This window comes from Rhineura floridana, chromosome 5, assembly GCF_030035675.1.
Source record: "Rhineura floridana isolate rRhiFlo1 chromosome 5, rRhiFlo1.hap2, whole genome shotgun sequence".
Classification (NCBI taxonomy): Eukaryota; Metazoa; Chordata; class Lepidosauria; order Squamata; family Rhineuridae; genus Rhineura; species Rhineura floridana.
This window is the reverse complement of record NC_084484.1, coordinates 89,577,432-89,595,334: the sequence shown is the minus strand read 5'-3', so window position 1 is coordinate 89,595,334 and position 17,903 is coordinate 89,577,432. Positions and strand designations below refer to the sequence as shown.

The following is a 17,903-nucleotide window of genomic DNA, read 5'->3' as shown; positions in this document are numbered from 1 at the left end:
GAAGTGCATATTTGGTCTAATAAGAAAAAGAGACTTATTGGGTAGCAGAAAGGCTAATAGCATCCAATCCAAAGCATGGTTGCTCGGAGTCAGAACAGAGGTCCCATGAAGTTCAGCGGGGCTTATGTTTACTCCCAAGTAAGTATACACAACTTTGCAGTCCAACAGCGCAATTGTCTACTCAGTAAGTAAGGCCCACTGAGTTCAATATCTGAATAAGTAGTATATTATAGGAGTATAGGATACATATTTGCTACCTGTACACTGTTAGAGACGTAGTGGACATTTTAAACTAGGGTACAAGAATCCATTGAGAATGTATTGGGTTATGTTTCAACATTACCAATCCTGAGTTGGGCTTGGATGGAGGAAATATTACAGACTTAAAAGGTTGTATACCAGGCAGAAACTCAATAGGTGCAGCTTCTCTCATCACTTAATTCCGGTTTCCAACAGTTGTCAGCCAAAACCTGCTCATCTTTAAAGCTTACTGGGTGACCGTAAGATTTAACGGTGACCAGGTATTTGAAGACTCCTCAGTCCTAGATTGACACTCTTAACCACTCCACAACTAACACTTAACCATTCCCACGCAGCCTAACCCACCCCACAGGGTTGTTATGAGGATAAAACTGGCATAGTGGAGAAGCTCTACACTGTCCAAATTCCTTGAGGAATGGGTAGGATAAAAGTGTAATAAATAAAATGTCCTTGGAAAGTTTACAAATGGAACATAAGGGCAATACAATTTCCGTTGCTTGTGCTCATCACCTTGCTGTGCTCTTGCATAGTGCAAGACTCATGCTCTGTTGAAAGGATAGCTCTGTGGTACGCAATACTTTTGAGGATTTCTATGATACCAGGAGTTTACACTCTACCTCGACATGCAAGCTACTCTCTATGGTCGCTGCTTCAGCCCTCTGTTGCTAGTGGCAGGGGTTTGTTTACTTCCGGGATCCCGGCTGCTCGCGGGTCCATCTATCTCTTAGGCACCTCCCCCTCGAGCCTGTCATGGGGGAGGCCGAGGAGCAGGTGCCCGGTGAGTCCCAGTCCCGTCCCCCCCATCTCGGGAAGTTAGTTGGTTGGTGCCAGCGACCCTCTCTTGTTTCTGTTGTCATCTGCTATCCCCGCGAGGCTAGCGCGTGGCGGACTTCTATTGTTCCTTTTCCTCTTTCTTCCTCCGTATTGATTGGCAGGGGCAGGAAGAACCGGCGAATTTGCTTTAGGCTGAGAGACGTTTCAGCCCAATCCTAACCCGTGCTTACTCAAAAGTAAGCCCCACTGATTTCTTTGGGACTTACTTCTAAGTAAGTGAAATACGCTTAAAGTTTTCAGCCTGGTTATGTAAAAGACGGTAACACGAGTGTGTATACGCATGTTATACGCATCGCCTCTGTTAGCTTTTGAGTTTTTGTGTGCTGCACACATTTTGTCCATCTCTCTCACGCACACTCACACAGAGGCACTTCAGTCTTCTTGAAACATGGTTGTCAGTCTTCTTATCCTCTTTTCTGCAACTTGCAAAATGTGAGTTCAGGATTCGGTACACTTGTTATGTATAAGAAGAGCCTTGCTGAATCAGGCCAGAAGCCCATCTAGTTCAGCTTTCTGTTTTTACAGTGGCCAACTAAATGCTTTTTGGGAAGCTGGCAAGCAGGACCTGAGTGCTTCTAGGGTTGCCTTCGTAAATTAAGGTGCTGCTGATCTTTGCATTTGCCTGTAGGAGCTGTATCAAATCTTTACCATTTTTTTCTTTAGAGTCATAAGGAAAGACTTGTTGTAAAGTAGTTGTTTGCTTCTTTCGAAGAACCTGAGGAGGAGGAGGGATAAGATTAACCAGGTATAAGTTCCATCACTCCAGGACTGAGGAATGAGAATGCTTGGATCGCTCAGTTGTAGCTGATATCTTTGAAGTACAGGGTGCATCTTACAAGCCTACTTATAGGAGCAAACAAACCATCATAGCTCTACAGCACAGTTTGCATAGAAGTTGAATTTGGAAAAGATTGTGAATAAAAATATATATGTGAAAGGAGGCTTCTTTCCTTTAAAGAATTGCCTTGATCCTTTCTGGAAACCTTAGAAAGATAATGTTTCATACTGGAAGGAAGGGTGGGATATAAATGTAATAAATTAATAAATGTAAGCACACACTGGCTTTGTTTTCATTTGGGAAGAATCAGAAAATCATGTTGCTGAGGGGTATCATGCACATTGATGATAGTGGCAGTTTTTTCTAATAGCCTTATGTTTAGGGAGCTATTTTTAGACATGTATCTTTACAGATGAGCGAGGAAAAGTGTTAGAGGTCACATATAGAGCCTGTCACAATTATAAAAATATTTGGAAAGGCGCTTTGAACTGAAGTGTTAAAGTAAGTGATACCCATTTTTAAAAAAATTCTCTTCACCTGCTGTCAGGAAGAACTTTTAAGAGAACAATCCCGTTAATGTCAACTGAGAAGCAAGTCTTGTAAAGTTCAGTGGGACTTTCTCCCAGGTTACGGTGCTTAGGATTTTAATCTTTGTTTGTTTTCTTGCAGCTTGTATTTTGAACTTGAAACAGAAAATCCACATGTACCTGACAGTTTTATTTGTTACATGATACTATCCAATGAATACTTGGACATTTTAATATATGGGCAAAAAATAACCCAAGAATTTTGTATATGACAAATAAAAGAGATAATTAAGAGATGGCTAAAATATTTGAAGGGGTATCACGCACATTGATGAAATAAATGTGTTTTCCTCTTGTTCTGACTGGTAGGATGCAATCAATGGGTTCAAATTACTAGAACATAAGGAAGAACTTCCTGACTGTACAACCTGTTCAACAGTGGAACAGACTGCCTCCAAAGGGGATGCCCTCTCTACCATCAGAAGAATATGCTTCTGAATACCAATTGCTGGTAACCACAGGAGGGGAACTGCTCTTGTGCTCAGGGCCTGCTTTTGGGTTTCCTGTGGGCATTTGGTTGGCCACTGTGGGAACAGGATGCTGGACTAGATGGGCCATTCGCCTGATCGAGCAGGGCTCTTCTTGTGTTCTTTGTTAGAATTCCTAAGCAGAGGCTGGGTGTTGTAGCCCTGAATTGCCTGCGCCAGCAGAGAGTTGAACTAGATAATGTTTGAGATCCCTTCCAGCTGTATAATTTTATGAAGTAGAAAGGATGCTACTGGAATTACAGTATGAAATAGAATTCAATATTTAAGCTATTTTATTTCTTTTTAGAATCAGGTGCTGTATTCACATTTGGAAAAAGCAAATTTGCAGAAAATGTGCCCAGCAAGTTTTGGTTTAAAAATGACAAGCCTTTTCACATATCATGTGGAGATGAACATACTTCTGTTGTAACAGGTTAGTGTTTAAGAACTTAAGAAACACATTTTGCCACATAAAGTGATTTTCCTTTTAATCTCTTTCTGTAGCAGCATTGCAGGAAGAATGAATTAGTATTGTAGGAAAAGGTGCTACCATTTGCTAAAATTAGAAATATTTTATTGTGAAATTGAACTGGTAAAGGCTGCTGTTGTAATCACACTGTGGTTACAATCCTAACCCACTCACTTGGGAGTAAGCCCTGTTGAACCTAGTGGGCCTCACTTCCAAGTAAGCATGCATTGGATTGCACTATAAACTCTTAGTCCTGAGGCAGACTGATGTTAAGCAGAAGCAATGACAGGTGCTTCATGGGACATAATCTTCCTGTGTATATGAAACTGAAATTCAGACATCTTCCCATGTTGAGATATGAGCTTCACATGTATCTCCCTAGTCTACAAACAGCCACTTAAAAATATTCTAATAATAAGTTATTACAGTATAAGATCTGTAAAAGGCTATCTCTTGACAAATGCAAAATGCAGTCTATCATATTAGTGATTTACTTTATAAACTTTTCATCCAACATTCTCTATCATCAAGAGTCCCAGAGTAGCTTGCAATCTCATGACACAATAAGCAATAAAACCAGTCATTGTTACTCTAAAGTGAATTTCCCAAGATCCTTGAAAAATGTGTACTTGGTAATAATGCTAAAATTTAACAGCAGCTGAAGTTATGCAGTTTACAACTCATTAATCCTGAAAGATAATGTTCAAAGACTTAAAAACAACCATTAAAGTTCCAAGATGTTCACAGTTGAACCATCTCTATGGGAGACCAGTCCACTGGTACTCATTTTGAAAAAAATGTCTTACATAACAATCTTAACCCTTGCATCTGCTGGCTGGAGAATGTTACAATGGGGCAGGAATGCTCCACTTCCTGCAGAGAGGAGCACTTCTGCCCTGGGTATAAGTCTACTGCTGTCAGTGTTTCTGCTGGCAATAGGCTCTGAAACACAATGTTATGATGCCAGGTTGAAGGCAGCCTAGGATCCACTGGGTCCAAACTCCTAAGTCTGTTTCCCTGAAATGCCTCAGGATCAGCCCCATCAACTACACAAGCAGGAGCTGGTGCAGTTAATCATAACTGAAACTAGGACTGGGATTTTGTTGAACCATTGCAACAAAGAAAAAGAAAAAACATTGCCCACCTCTTGCCCTGGGTGGTACAAGCCTGTAGGGCTTTGGAAATGTCGGATCATTCCCGAACCAACCCCTTCTCAGCTTAGAATTACTCTGCTTGACATGAGTTATTTAAAAATAATTGTTTTATAGTGGTATTGAAATATAGTATTGAGATATCTAAACAATCCTAATCACATAAACATTAGCGCTAGGTAACTTCCAAACATCCTTGAAACCACTAATTCAATACAAGACCTACAGCAAGCTCGAAACCCCAAAAGAGGCAGACTCCTCCACAGAATCGTTGTGGGTGGTGATACCATGCCCCAGGAGGAACTTAATACTGGGAACGATCTATCGTCCCCCTGATCAAAATGCTCAGGGAGACCTTGAGATGAGATATGAAATTGAGGAAGCATCCAAACTAGGAAATGTGGTAGTAATGGGTGACTTCAACTACCCGGACATAGACTGGCCACATATGTGTTCCAGTCATGACAAAGAAGCAAAGTTTCTAGATATTCTAAATGACTATTCCCTAGACCAGTTGGTCATGGAACCGACCAGAGGGACGGCAACCCTGGACTTAATCCTCAGTGGGGACCGGGACCTGGTGCGAGATGTAAGTGTTGTTGAACCGATTGGGAGCAGTGACCACAGTGCTATTAAATTAAACATACATGTAACTGGCCAATTGCCAAGAAAATCCAACACGGTCACATTTGACTTCAAAAGAGGAAACTTCACAAAAATGAAGGGATTGGTAAAAAGAAAGCTGAAAAACAAAGTCCAGAGGGTCACATCACTCGAAAATGCTTGGAAGTTGTTCAAAAACACTATATTAGAAGCTCAACTGGAGTGCACACCGCAGATCAGAAAAGGTACCGCCAGGGCCAAGAAGATGCCAGCATGGTTAACAAGCAAAGTCAAGGAAGCTCTTAGAGGCAAAAAGTCTTCCTTCAGAAAATGGAAGTCTTGTCCGAATGAAGAAAATAAAAAAGAACACAAACTCTGGCAAAAGAAATGCAAGAAGACAATAAGGGATGCTAAAAAAGAATTTGAGGAGCACATTGCTAAGAACATAAAAACCAACAACAAAAAATTCTATAAATACATTCAAAGCAGGAGACCATCTAGGGAGGCGATTGGACCCTTGGATGATAAGGGAGTCAAAGGTGTACTAAAGAACGATAAGGAGATTGCAGAGAAGCTAAATGAATTCTTTGCATCTGTCTTCACAGTGGAAGATATAGGGCAGATCCCTGAACCTGAACTAACATTTGCAGGAAGGGATTCTGAGGAACTGAGACAAATAGTGGTAACGAGAGAGGAAGTTCTAAGCTTAATGGACAGTATAAAAACTGACAAATCACCGGGCCCGGATGGCATCCACCCGAGAGTTCTCAAAGAACTCAAATGTGAAATTGCTGATCTGCTAACTAAAATATGTAACTTGTCCCTCGGGTCCTCCTCCATGCCTGACGACTGGAAAGTGGCAAATGTAACGCCAATCTTCAAAAAGGGATCCAGAGGGGATCCCGGAAATTACAGGCCAGTTAGCTTAACTTCTGTCCCTGGAAAACTGGTAGAAAGTATTATTAAAGCTAGATTAACTAAGCACATAGAAGAACAAGCCTTGCTGAAGCAGAGCCTGCATGGCTTCTGCAAGGGAAAGTTCTGTCTCAGTAACCTATTAGAATTCTTTGAGAGTGTCAACAAGCATATAGATAGAGGTGATCCAGTGGACATAGTGTACTTAGACTTTGAAAAAGCGTTTGACAAGGTACCTCACCAAAGACTTCTGAGGAAGCTTAGCAGTCATGGAATAAGAGGAGAGGTCCTCTTGTGGATAAGGAATTGGTTAAGAAGCAGAAAGCAGAGAGTAGGAATAAACGGACAGTTCTCCCAATGGAGGGCTGTAGAAAGTGGAGTCCCTCAAGGATCGGTATTGGGACCTGTACTTTTCAACTTGTTCATTAATGACCTAGAATTAGGAGTGAGCAGTGAAGTGGCCAAGTTTGCTGACGACACTAAATTGTTCAGGGTTGTTAAAACAAAAAGGGATTGTGAAGAGCTCCAAAAAGATCTCTCCAAACTGAGTGAATGGGCGGAAAAATGGCAAATGCAATTCAATATAAACAAGTGTAAAATTATGCATATTGGAGCAAAAAATCTTAATTTCACATATACGCTCATGGGGTCTGAATTGGCGGTGACCGACCAGGAGAGAGACCTCGGGGTTGTAGTGGACAGCACGATGAAAATGTCGACCCAGTGTGCGGCAGCTGTGAAAAAGGCAAATTCCATGCTAGCGATAATTAGGAAAGGTATTGAAAATAAAACAGCCGATATCATAATGCCATTGTATAAATCTATGGTGCGGCTGCATTTGGAATACTGTGTACAGTTCTGGTCGCCTCATCTCAAAAAGGATATTCTAGAGTTGGAAAAGGTTCAGAAGAGGGCAACCAGAATGATCAAGGGGATGGAGCGACTCCCTTACGAGGAAAGGTTGCAGCATTTGGGGCTTTTTAGTTTAGAGAAAAGGCGGGTCAGAGGAGACATGATAGAAGTGTATAAAATTATGCATGGCATTGAGAAAGTGGATAGAGAAAAGTTCTTCTCCCTCTCTCATAATACTAGAACTCGTGGACATTCAAAGAAGCTGAATGTTGGAAGATTCAGGACAGACAAAAGGAAGTACTTCTTTACTCAGCGCATAGTTAAATTATGGAATTTGCTCCCACAAGATGCAGTAATGGCCACCAGCTTGGACGGCTTTAAAAGAAGATTAGACAAATTCATGGAGGACAGGGCTATCAATGGCTACTAGCCATGATGGCTGTGCTCTGCCACCCTAGTCAGAGGCAGCATGCTTCTGAAAACCAGTTGCCGGAAGCCTCAGGAGGGGAGAGTGTTCTTGCACTCGGGTCCTGCTTGCGGGCTTCCCCCAGGCACCTGGTTGGCCACTGTGAGAACAGGATGCTGGACTAGATGGGCCACTGGCCTGATCCAGCAGGCTCTTCTTATGTTCTTATGTTCTTACAGGCTGGAGCTGTAATTTGCCTGCCCACCCCTCCACCTCAGCTGGTGTGAGTGGTAGGGATGCATCCAGAGGTTGGATTACACCCATAGTAAATCTTTCCAAATATTTTAACCCAGGAAATCCTTGTAATAATAATAATAATAATAATTTAATTTGTGGGTCGCCTATCTGGCCAATGGCCACTCTAGGCGACGTACAATTTAACAACAATACATTACATCATAATAAAATACATCATAAAATACAATATAACAATAAAACAATAAAACAGTTCCAGTACAGAGTAGTAGGCTATTGGTCGTAAAAATTTAACCCTCCCCGTAAGTCCCAAAGGCCTGTCTGAAGAGCCAGGTCTTCAAAGCTTGGCGGAATACATTCAGGGAAGGGGCATGTCGAAGGTCATACGGGAGGGAGTTCCAGAGAGTGGGGGCCGCCACTGAAAATGCCCTCTCTCTTGTCCCCGCCAACCTAGCTGTTTTAGTTGGCGGGATTGAGAGAAGGTCCTGTGTGGCTGATCTTGTTGGGCGGCATGGTTGGTGGCATGGTGGATTGGTTGGTGGATTATCTTCCAGTTGCACCAAATATGCCTAAATTTTGCTTGGTCTTGACTGCATCTCGAATATAAAATGGTAGGTAGTTTATAGGTTTTTTTTTCTTGCAACCTGTGTGGACCTAAGTACCACAAATATAACATTTTATAGGGGTTTTTTTAGTGGCAACATCAGTAAAATATTGTAGACCATCATGGCTTATATCAAACCAAACCTTTTCAGTAATTGTCATTTGAATTCCCCCAACCCACACAGTTTTAATCCCTGAGTTTTTGTCTTGTATATTTAACAAGATGTCATACACTTTTCTCATCCTCATCACAACTGTCTTCCATCTGGAAACCTATGTCCTCACTGTGGGAGGCTGTGTGGATCTAGGATTGGCCTACACAGTCACTTACGGACCCACTGTTAAAGACCTGATCTTGGAAGATAATCTTACTCAGTCACAGGTGATCGCCAATGAATAAATGAATGACACTTTTGATAAGAAACCAGTTTGGGACGTTCGTCTAGATAATAGCTTTTCAAATGTTGTAAGTGGTCTGAGTAAATTATGGTTGGTCTGAATAGAAGTTAGGCAATCTTTAAGGTGTAGATCAGTGGTCCTCAAACCTTTTCCCCTCTTTGGACCACTTGAAAATTGCTGAGGGTCTTGGCAGGCCACTTAATGATTTTTCTGTATTATTTTTAATTGTATTTTTACAGACGTGCCATGGACCACTGGACTGAAGCCAGTGGACCACTGGCTGTCCATGGACCACACTTTGGGAACCCCTGGTATAGATAGTAAAAAATAGATAGATAGATAGATATTCTGCCAAAGTACACTTCCAAAATTATTTATGGCTCATTCCTTTTGTAGCTATTTCATTTAAGGCTAGAAATTCTGTGTTTCTGTAATAGTTTGCTGTTGTTTGTAACTTACTAGTCACATCAGTATATGATGTGTGCATTATTATTATTATTATTAGGGGTAGGGATGGCAAACAGCCAGCCGAAGAAATTTTATTTTGATAGAGTATCTTAAAACACGCTCATTGGTGGTCACTTGTTTTCTTTGTATTCTGTAGAAAATGGTAAACTTTATATGTTTGGAAGCAACAACTGGGGACAACTTGGATTTGGAACAAGGAATACTGTCAACAAGCCTACTTGTGTGAAAGGTTTGACTTGCATATGTGGTTTTATAATGGATGTCCTAAATGAAAAAAAAAAGCTTAAGAATTAACTTAATCACTAATACATTTAGGGCACAATCCAACTCACCTTTCTGCCATGCTGGGGTGTGTTGGATGCCGCTGAGCTATGGTGCCTCCAGGAGCCTGCCGGCATTGCCTGGGGTCCGCCGGTGGATGGAGGGCCAGCGGAAGCCCTAAAAATGGGGCATTCCGGGGCATGGCGGGGTAGGAGCCGTGGGGGAACTTACACAAGAGCCTCCTTGTGTTCAGACCCCTCCGCTGGGTCCTGATCCCCCTCTCTGCCGGCACAGTAAAATTATTTTCTTACATTTACATTGTGGCCTACAGGGAGCACTTACTCCCTGGGAGGCCTGTTCGCTGGAGCTGGCACTTCCTGGCCAGCTCATGTGTGCAGCTCCCAATGGAGCCGGCATTCAGTCAGGGCAGCGGCTCCCGAGCTGGGGAGGATCCTGCAGAGGTTTCTGCTGGGTCCTCCTCTGCCAGTCCCCCTTCCCCCGGCTCCCTGGTATTTGGATTGCTCTGTCAAAGTCCACTCTTAACTGTTGAAGTAGCTCTAACTACAATTTGGGACACAAGCAGAGCTTTTATGTGAGAGCTCTTGATAACTATTGCCACACATTATTAAAAAATGAAAACAGAAGTTGATAGCTGAAATACAAAAGTTAGAAAATAAACACAGACAAAACCCTTCAAATACAATTTTTGAAAGGTTAGAAACAGCAACAACAAATGAACTTTGCAAAGCCACAGGGTTTTTAAAAGATAAGTTGTTTTCATGACATTTTTTTTTTAAAAAAGGCAAAGTGAAAGCTCCTCTAATATATCTTATCATTTTACATTGTGAAGTCTTTGGAAATCCAATATTTTTTTCTAGGAAGTATGAAATGAAATCTGTTTAAAGCTATATTTTTATATGATGCAAGTCCATCCTTATACCAGAGCACTTGCTATTTCCTATGGTTTAAACCAAGAGGATGAGGAGTGAAAAAGTGGACATTTTTCACCATGGAAACTTAAGCAAAGAGGATCAGCCTTGTTTTGAGAGAGTGAAAGAAATATACCATACTTACCTTGGAGTAAACACCAGTGAATTAAATAGGGGTTACTTCTGAGTAGACATGGTTACTATTGCAGCTTTTAGAATTCAGTCTTATGTAGCTCTATTCAGAGGTAAATCCTATTGAGTTCAACAGGACTTACTCTCAGCATAATAGAAATGTCATCTGAACATGTCCTATGGGCAAATTTGCAAACTAGAAAAACCACAACCAAGAACACATTGCAAACTATTCTGTTAGTTATAATAGAATGGTTGTTTCAAACCTAATTTCACTGGACAGAGGGGTGGGGAAGGAAAGCTGTGGGCAGCAGGGAAGGCCTCTGCACGCAATGTATACCTGCAGGTACAATGATGGCAACTTGTGGATTATAGAAGTTGTAGTTTACTCTTGCTGCAATGTTTCCTCTTGTCATTGATATCTGATTAGATGTCAGTGTGTAAAGTTGGAGCTCTGAACACATTTAGCAGTATAACTTTTTAAAATGGTAACAGCTGTATTTTTAATTCACAGCTTTAAAACCAGAAAAAGTAAAACTAGCTGCTTGTGGGAGAAACCACACTTTGATTTATACAGGTATGTAATCTATGTTTACACGCCAGCTTTCTGCAGACATTCTAAGGAAAAGTCAGGACCTTAAAAAAATTCACCAGTTATGAGAACATTTGAAGCTATTGTATATTGAACCAGACAGTTAGTCCATCTGGCATAAAATTGTGTGCTGTGACTGGCAGCAGCTTCCAAAGGTCTGTGACAGAGGCCTTTCACAGCCCCATCACCTGAAATACTTTAACTGCGAAGTCCTGGGATTGAATGTGGTCCATATGCATGCAAAATATGTGACATGTCACTGAGCTATGGCCCTCTCTAGTGTTCAATGAAGAAATTTTCAACTACCCTTTCTAGAATTGAATATCTAAAAATACATATTGAATGAGATTTTGCTAGCAGTAGCCAGCCTGTTGAGTCTGGTTAACCCAAATAACCTCTGGATACATAGATCTTTCTGTGGAGATGATCATAGCAAGGAAGTTAGCTGTCATTCTGCTGTGAGTACAAGTTTGGGGAAGGGCCATAGTTCAGTGGTAGAGAATCTGCTTTGCATGCAGAAGGTCCCAGGTTCAATTGCCAGCATTTCCAGGTATGGCTTCTGCCTGAAACCTTGGAGAGTTGCTGCCAATCAGTGTAGACAGTACTGAGCTAGATGAAGTAATGGTCTGACTCGGTATAAGGCAGCTTATGTTCCTATAATGTGTCATCCTACTGAGAGGGAAACATGCAAGGTCCTTCTATATATAAATTCCTGCAAAGCTCTTAACATTTGTAGGAAAATTCCCCCTTATCACAGTAAACTTCAAAAATTTCAGTAATGTGAAATGAATAATTTTGAAGATATTTAGAATTATCTTATTAATTTTATGTCTGTTTTTCCTATGAATTATGTGCACTTGTCATTAAACATAAATGGAATTTAATCTGGATTGAGGATGTCATCTGAGAAAGGCACATGTTGTGGCTAATTAATTTAATGGGCATCATTAACATTTGTAGTTTGCATGTTTGAACAATATTATATTTAATTAAGTTTGGCTTGATCACACATGCCAACTGGTGCTCATTGCTAGCTGACACTTTACCTGTATGGCAGGGATGGATAGCCTGACATCCTTCAGATGTTGCTGAACTACAGCTTCCATCAGCTCTATTGTATATTAGATATCTCCAGGGTCCTTTTTCTTCTATGCAGAAGTGAAGGAATAAAACCCTAAGTCATTCCTATTTTTAAAGATTGATTTCCAGCCATGAGTGAAAAATACTTTTACTTCTTTATGCATGTTCAGGTAGTATATTTTTGCAGAGTAGAATTCCACTGCACAGCAAGGATTCTAAATAACTTAAACAGGAATTTCTGTATGCAGGCTTTGAACATTTGAGAGCATTGGAGATCAACCTTTTGTACATAGAAGAAAATAAACATAAGCTGGTCCGATTTTGTTTTGCGGTTGCTTCAAATGAGAGTGTGCTTACTCTATGTGTGCTTTTCTGTGTGCAGAACAAGGAAATGTATATGCTGCTGGAGGTAACAGTGAAGGGCAGTTGGGATTAGGTGACACAGAGGAAAGAAGCACATTTCATCTAATTAGTTTTTTTACTAACCAGCACAAGATCAAACAGCTGGCAGCTGGATCCTACACATCAGCAGCACTAACTGGTGAGCCCAACAGCTGACACAAATGTTATGGTAAAGTGTGTGTGTGTATTTGTTTGACAGCTTTGATATTTTCCAGTTGACATTTGTGGAAGCCTGAAATCAAGATCACTTTGCATATCCAAGGACAAGTGTGTTGTTGCAAATATGATGTGAAAATGCCAACAATTTTGACAACCTGATACAGGTTTTCAGTAACATCCTTACTTATTCCTTAGTTACTGGCTGATCACTAGACCAGTGTCTTTGTTTTGCTTTACTCAACTCTTTTGATTGAGGATATCTTACCATAACAGTTATTTATATGCTATTCCTAAAATTTTGGGATATAATTTTAGATAATCCATAGATTATTTATTTATTTTATTTATAAATGTATTTGGATACCACTTTTCATTTAAAAATATCAAAGTGGTTCACACCAAGTTCAAAGCAAAACAAAAAGTATACAGTGAAAAATAAAAAATGCAATAAAAATGAAGGTCAGGTATTGCAAAAAGACATCTTAATAAGCCTATTCATAATAGTATATGCTTATATGCAAGTGTATCCTCACAGGCCCTTAGTAACTTGACAATTTGACTACCCTAGTCTCCTAGCTTTCAAATTTAAATGCTCCTAAATGTTGTCCTTTTCTATATAGCATACTGTAATTTCATTGCTGTATTGATTTAAGAGGTAATTTAAGTTAGGAGCACATCACATTTAGCAATTTGCTTACTGTCATTTCAGAACTCTAGACCTCCCTCATTTCATATGCTGCATTACAAGTTGCTTTTGAAATTCCCCTTTGGCAAACTCCTCAAGCACACGATATATTGCAAGAATTATAGTTCAGGAGTCACAGCATAGCCCTATTGAGGTGGTGTTGTAAACTGGAAATTCCACATTTATTTACTGTTTATTTAATTAATTTATATCCCACCCTTCCTCCCAGAAGGAGCCCACATATGGAGTGTGCATGTGGGTCAGGCGTGCTAGCTCTGTCCCCTTGTCCCAGTTGCCCTCTATGAGTTCAAGAGTGGCTGTTCAAAGTGAGGAAACTTCCCATACTCTTGAAGGCTTCTGCTGATATAGAATACTGGAGATCAGGGCCCTATATCACACAGAGAGCCTATGTGAGTAGAAGTAGGCTGCCCACTTCAGTCAGTTGCCTTCACATTTGTAGAGGGCAATAGGGTTTTACAAAACAGCAGTCATGATCTAGTGGCCACATAAGCCCATGCAGGCATTATTGTAAACTGGAAATGCCACCTGTGAGGAGGCCCCACAGGAATGAGCATGACAGCTCCATCCACTGTTCCCATTACCCTCGGTGAGCTCGAGGCTGAATGTCTGAAGTGAGGAAACCTCCTGTTCTCCACCCTCCCCTATTCTTGGAGGCTTCTGAGCAATGTAAAACCTTGGAGAACTGGGGTTCTACATTGCACAGGGAGCTTATATAAGTAGAAGCAAGCTTACTGCTTCAGATAGTTGATCTCAAATTTGTGGAGGGAAAAGAGACTGGGATAGGGCCTGAGCCATCCTGCATTCCTGTGGGCCCCTGCCTCACATGTGGAATTTCAGTCTACAGTAATGTCTGAATAGGGCTTATGTGGCCACTGGACCATGAATGTGGTGTTTCGTAAAGCCACTACCAAATTATGCTGCCCTGGGCTCCTACTGGGAGGAAGGGCAGGATATTAAATAAATAAATAAATAAAATTATTTTAAAAAGTAAATACACTTATAAAACTCTCTTTCTTTTAAAGAGGATGGACAGCTTTTTATGTGGGGGGACAATACAGAAGGACAAATTGGCTTGGCTAATGAAGCTAATGCGTGTGTTCCTCATCAAGTGGATGTTGGGAAACCCATTTCTTGGATCTCTTGTGGATACTACCACTCTGCCTTAATAACACGTAAGTGTGGAAATCTAGAAATATACACGGGTGTGGATGTACATTCAGTCACAAAATCTGATTAAGTCCCCAGGATTAGTTTGGGATTGGGTTACATATTATTACTTGGTTGAGAGTTTGGATTCTGTTTTTACCAAGATATATGCTTTTAATTTGGTGATGATCAGACTCCTGTAAATTCTTAATCATGAATTTATTAATCTCTGCAATGGTTTGGGCAGGCTATTGTGGGAAAACACAACCCCCAACAATAAGAGAATGGATGTTAAAATCATAGAGACAGCTGAGTTAAATAAACTGGCAGATACTATATGTAGAAGGAAAGGTATTTCATCACTAATTACCATAGTAGGAAAATGGCTGTCGGTTATTGACTATTGGAATAAGAATAGTGGACATATAAAGTTGGTAATCTCTTTTTGCAACTTGCACAGAGTCCTTTTTATTACAATATTGTTTTATTGTTGATGATGATAATAAAAGAAAATAAAGAAATAAAAAGCTAACCTCATGATGGATCTGTGGCTTAAAATAAAGTGGAGGTATTTTTTAAGTTTCAGTTAGGGATGTAGTCGTGCATGGTCTCGGGGTCTTAGACCCCTTACTTTTTTTGGAGCAGGGTCCCTATGTCTCCAGCATCTTATGAGCCAAGCAGCATGAAAGAGGAGTGTATTGGCCACTGAGAAGAATTTTCTAACATGCGTCCTTGTCCTTTGCTGCTTATTGGAGCCAGAGTGAAAGGAGGTGCATCAGCCACTGAGAAGATTCTTCTCAGAAGGTAACACACTCGCTTTTCATGCTTATTGGCTCGTAGGGATGTCTGTTGTTGTGGGTGAAGGCATTATCAAGGACCTAATTCTCAATCCAGCAGAAAAAAAAGGGAGGGGGTGTAGCTGTGCAGGGACCCTGCAGTTCTGCCACCACACTGCTGGTTTCAATATAGTCTTGTGTTATAAGGTGTACTTGTCACAAATGAAACATGCAAAAATTTGCTTCATATAAACCTCTTGGTCCTCCTGGTATTAGTCTCACTCTTGCTGCTGATTTTCTACAGGAGATGGGGAACTCTATACTTTCGGAGAGCCTGAGGATGGAAAACTAGGTTTGTCCCCTGAGCAACTGCAAAACAACAAGGTTCCACAACTTGTTCCTGGGATTTCTGGTAGGGTCAGTAAAGTCGCCTGTGGAGGAGCACATACGGTAGTGCTTGCAGGTATATAAACCTCTCGGCTTATGTTCTTATTCCCACCATCCTTAACTGCTAAATTCACACACTTACATGTTTGCGCCTACGTACCACTTAGCAAATTTGATGCAGTATATCAAAAAGGCTGAAGAAGTTAGAAAATATTATGAAATAGTTGGGTTTCGCTTCTGTTTAAAGAATTTAGCAAAGGAAATTATCAAGGTGTCAGTGGTAAATGGGTGTAGTGGTGGAAAAATTACAGCAAAAAAAAAGTCCCTTAGTATTGATAGAGAAGGGGCAAAATTGGCTGAGGAAAAAGACAGCGTGAAACATCTGTCTAAATCAATGATCCTTTTACATGAAGTATATGTTTTGTGTTGGGTCTACTCCATTTGCTCCCACAAGTATCAGTAGCAAATCTTAGGAAAATCCACCAATCCAGATATACCCAAAGTTGTCTGAGAATTGGTCTGAATGGGGTGTTTTGATGTCTGAGAAGTATCACTCCTACTAAGTCATTCATTCCCCCCCCCCAGATATATTGTTGATAGATTTTCAGCACAATTTTGTATACATTTACCTTGGAGTAAGCCTCACTGAACACAGTAGGATGTACTTCTGAGTAAATATGTGTAATATTGAACTGTTAGGAGCACAATGGGTATGAGTAGAAATAGACTTGTGAAAGATACCTGAGAGTTCATACTGAAGGTAATATGAGCAGAGGGTAATAATGAAAGGGGGAAATTGTGCACAGGTACCAAAGTACCTAGACAACTGAGGGAAAGGGGCCCAGTTTATGATTTGGCAAAGACTGTACTAGTAAAGCAAGGTTCTGGTAGACACTGAATGAGATGAAGTCATTTGTTGCTCAGGCAAAGAAGCACGTCTGCTCTGGAAGCTTTTACAGGGGTTAGGCCTTATTGTCATGATTCCTAATCTGGAGACTATTTAAAGAAAACTGTTTCTTTCATTGGCAGAAATGGAAGATGCATCGACTGAATCCCTATATGTCCAGAAGATCATAGGCTCAGAATTTACTATTGTCTTGATAGCATCTTCAGTGATGTATATGTTCACTTTCCACTTTGTTTAACCCTCACAATAACTTCCATAGTCCAGAGCATGTAATAATCCAAAATTTGTCCAGAAATTTGTTGTGATCATGGCCAGACATTAAGGTATGGAAACCAATTAATGTAGCTAGTGAGAGGACGTACAAATTGGAGAAAGCATTTAGTATTAGAATAAAAATAATTGAGATGAACCCATAAAACGTACCATGTTTCCTGATTTCAAAATATAGAAAGACTCTAGGGTTGATTTCAGGGAGAGGATGTTAAAAGAGAGCTTGCTTAAACAGTTGATGACTTCTAGCTGGTAATTGCACATCTCCAATCTCAGATTTATTTACATTGTTGAGGGAATGTTCAAATTTGAATTAAATTAAGGCAGGGAAAAAATCCAACTAATCTAAGATCCTTATTATTTTCCTTTGGTGGTTTTGCTTTTGCTCTGGATCATATAGATGACTTCCAGATTCCCCACTGAGCCAAAACAAGAGTTAAAATTACTGTCTTGAGAAATAACTAAAACTCTTTCCCTCAGGTGTTGACCATCTTTGTAATAATACAAAATGCAATATTCCAAAAAATGTGTATGCATGTTGTTAGCAGTAGTAGCTAAACTAGCCATTCATCTGGTGACAATTTCATATAACCAAAACAGCCACTAGGAAAAGTCAGCAACACTTCAGCATTTGGCGTGTTAGTGCTCAGGCTGAATCCTACATGTGCTAGTTGATTTTTATTAGACTGAGATGTTAGCGAGAGTAGGCCCTGCATAAGGAAACGTGGGTGAAGGTGACTGGTATTCTAAATAACATCTGACCCTGTTACTGAGGGTTTTTAAGAGGTATATGTGTGTGTTGTTTATTATTATTTATTATATTGGATGCTTTTTTCACCAAAGTGACCCAAAGTGACTAACAAGTTAAAAACAACAGTCAGTAAACCTAAAAACAATTCTGACATTTAAAAACCAGTTAAAACAAACACAGTCAGTGCAAATACAGGGAGGTATACAGGTCACATCCCACTAGAAGAGGTCATCAATAGCCAAGATCTCCCACATCAAGGGCCAAAGGCCTGGGAAAAGAGAAGGTTCTTGCCTGGTGTATAAAGATGGTGCCAGGCATGTCTCCCCAGGAAGAGTATTCCACAGTCGGAGGGGGCAC

General features: G+C 40.5%; 2 protein-coding genes across 9 annotated transcripts in view; one reads left to right on the top strand and one right to left on the bottom strand.

Moving 5' to 3' along the window:
• OTC (ornithine transcarbamylase) overlaps positions 1–1,089 on the bottom strand; it is a 40,946-nt gene extending 39,857 nt beyond the window's left edge. For 3 of the 4 annotated variants that reach the window (XM_061627418.1, XM_061627422.1, XM_061627419.1), the window contains exon 1: positions 772–867. In XM_061627418.1, coding sequence (XP_061483402.1) covers positions 772–803 — 32 coding nt within the window. In that variant the 5' untranslated portion in view covers positions 804–867. The other variant, XM_061627420.1, reaches the window with a different exon arrangement.
• Positions 941–17,903, top strand: part of RPGR (retinitis pigmentosa GTPase regulator) — a 67,469-nt gene continuing 50,506 nt past the window's right edge. For 3 of the 5 annotated variants that reach the window (XM_061627414.1, XM_061627415.1, XM_061627413.1), the window contains exons 1-7: positions 941–1,039; positions 3,235–3,360; positions 9,185–9,277; positions 10,885–10,947; positions 12,425–12,583; positions 14,332–14,481; positions 15,536–15,694. In XM_061627414.1, the coding sequence (XP_061483398.1) occupies positions 1,012–1,039; positions 3,235–3,360; positions 9,185–9,277; positions 10,885–10,947; positions 12,425–12,583; positions 14,332–14,481; positions 15,536–15,694 (778 nt within the window). In that variant the 5' untranslated portion in view covers positions 941–1,011. Of the gene's footprint in view, positions 1,040–1,440; positions 1,528–3,234; positions 3,361–8,359; positions 8,564–9,184; positions 9,278–10,884; positions 10,948–12,424; positions 12,584–14,331; positions 14,482–15,535; positions 15,695–17,903 lie in introns of those variants that run through there. The other 2 variants (XM_061627416.1, XM_061627417.1) reach the window with 2 other exon arrangements.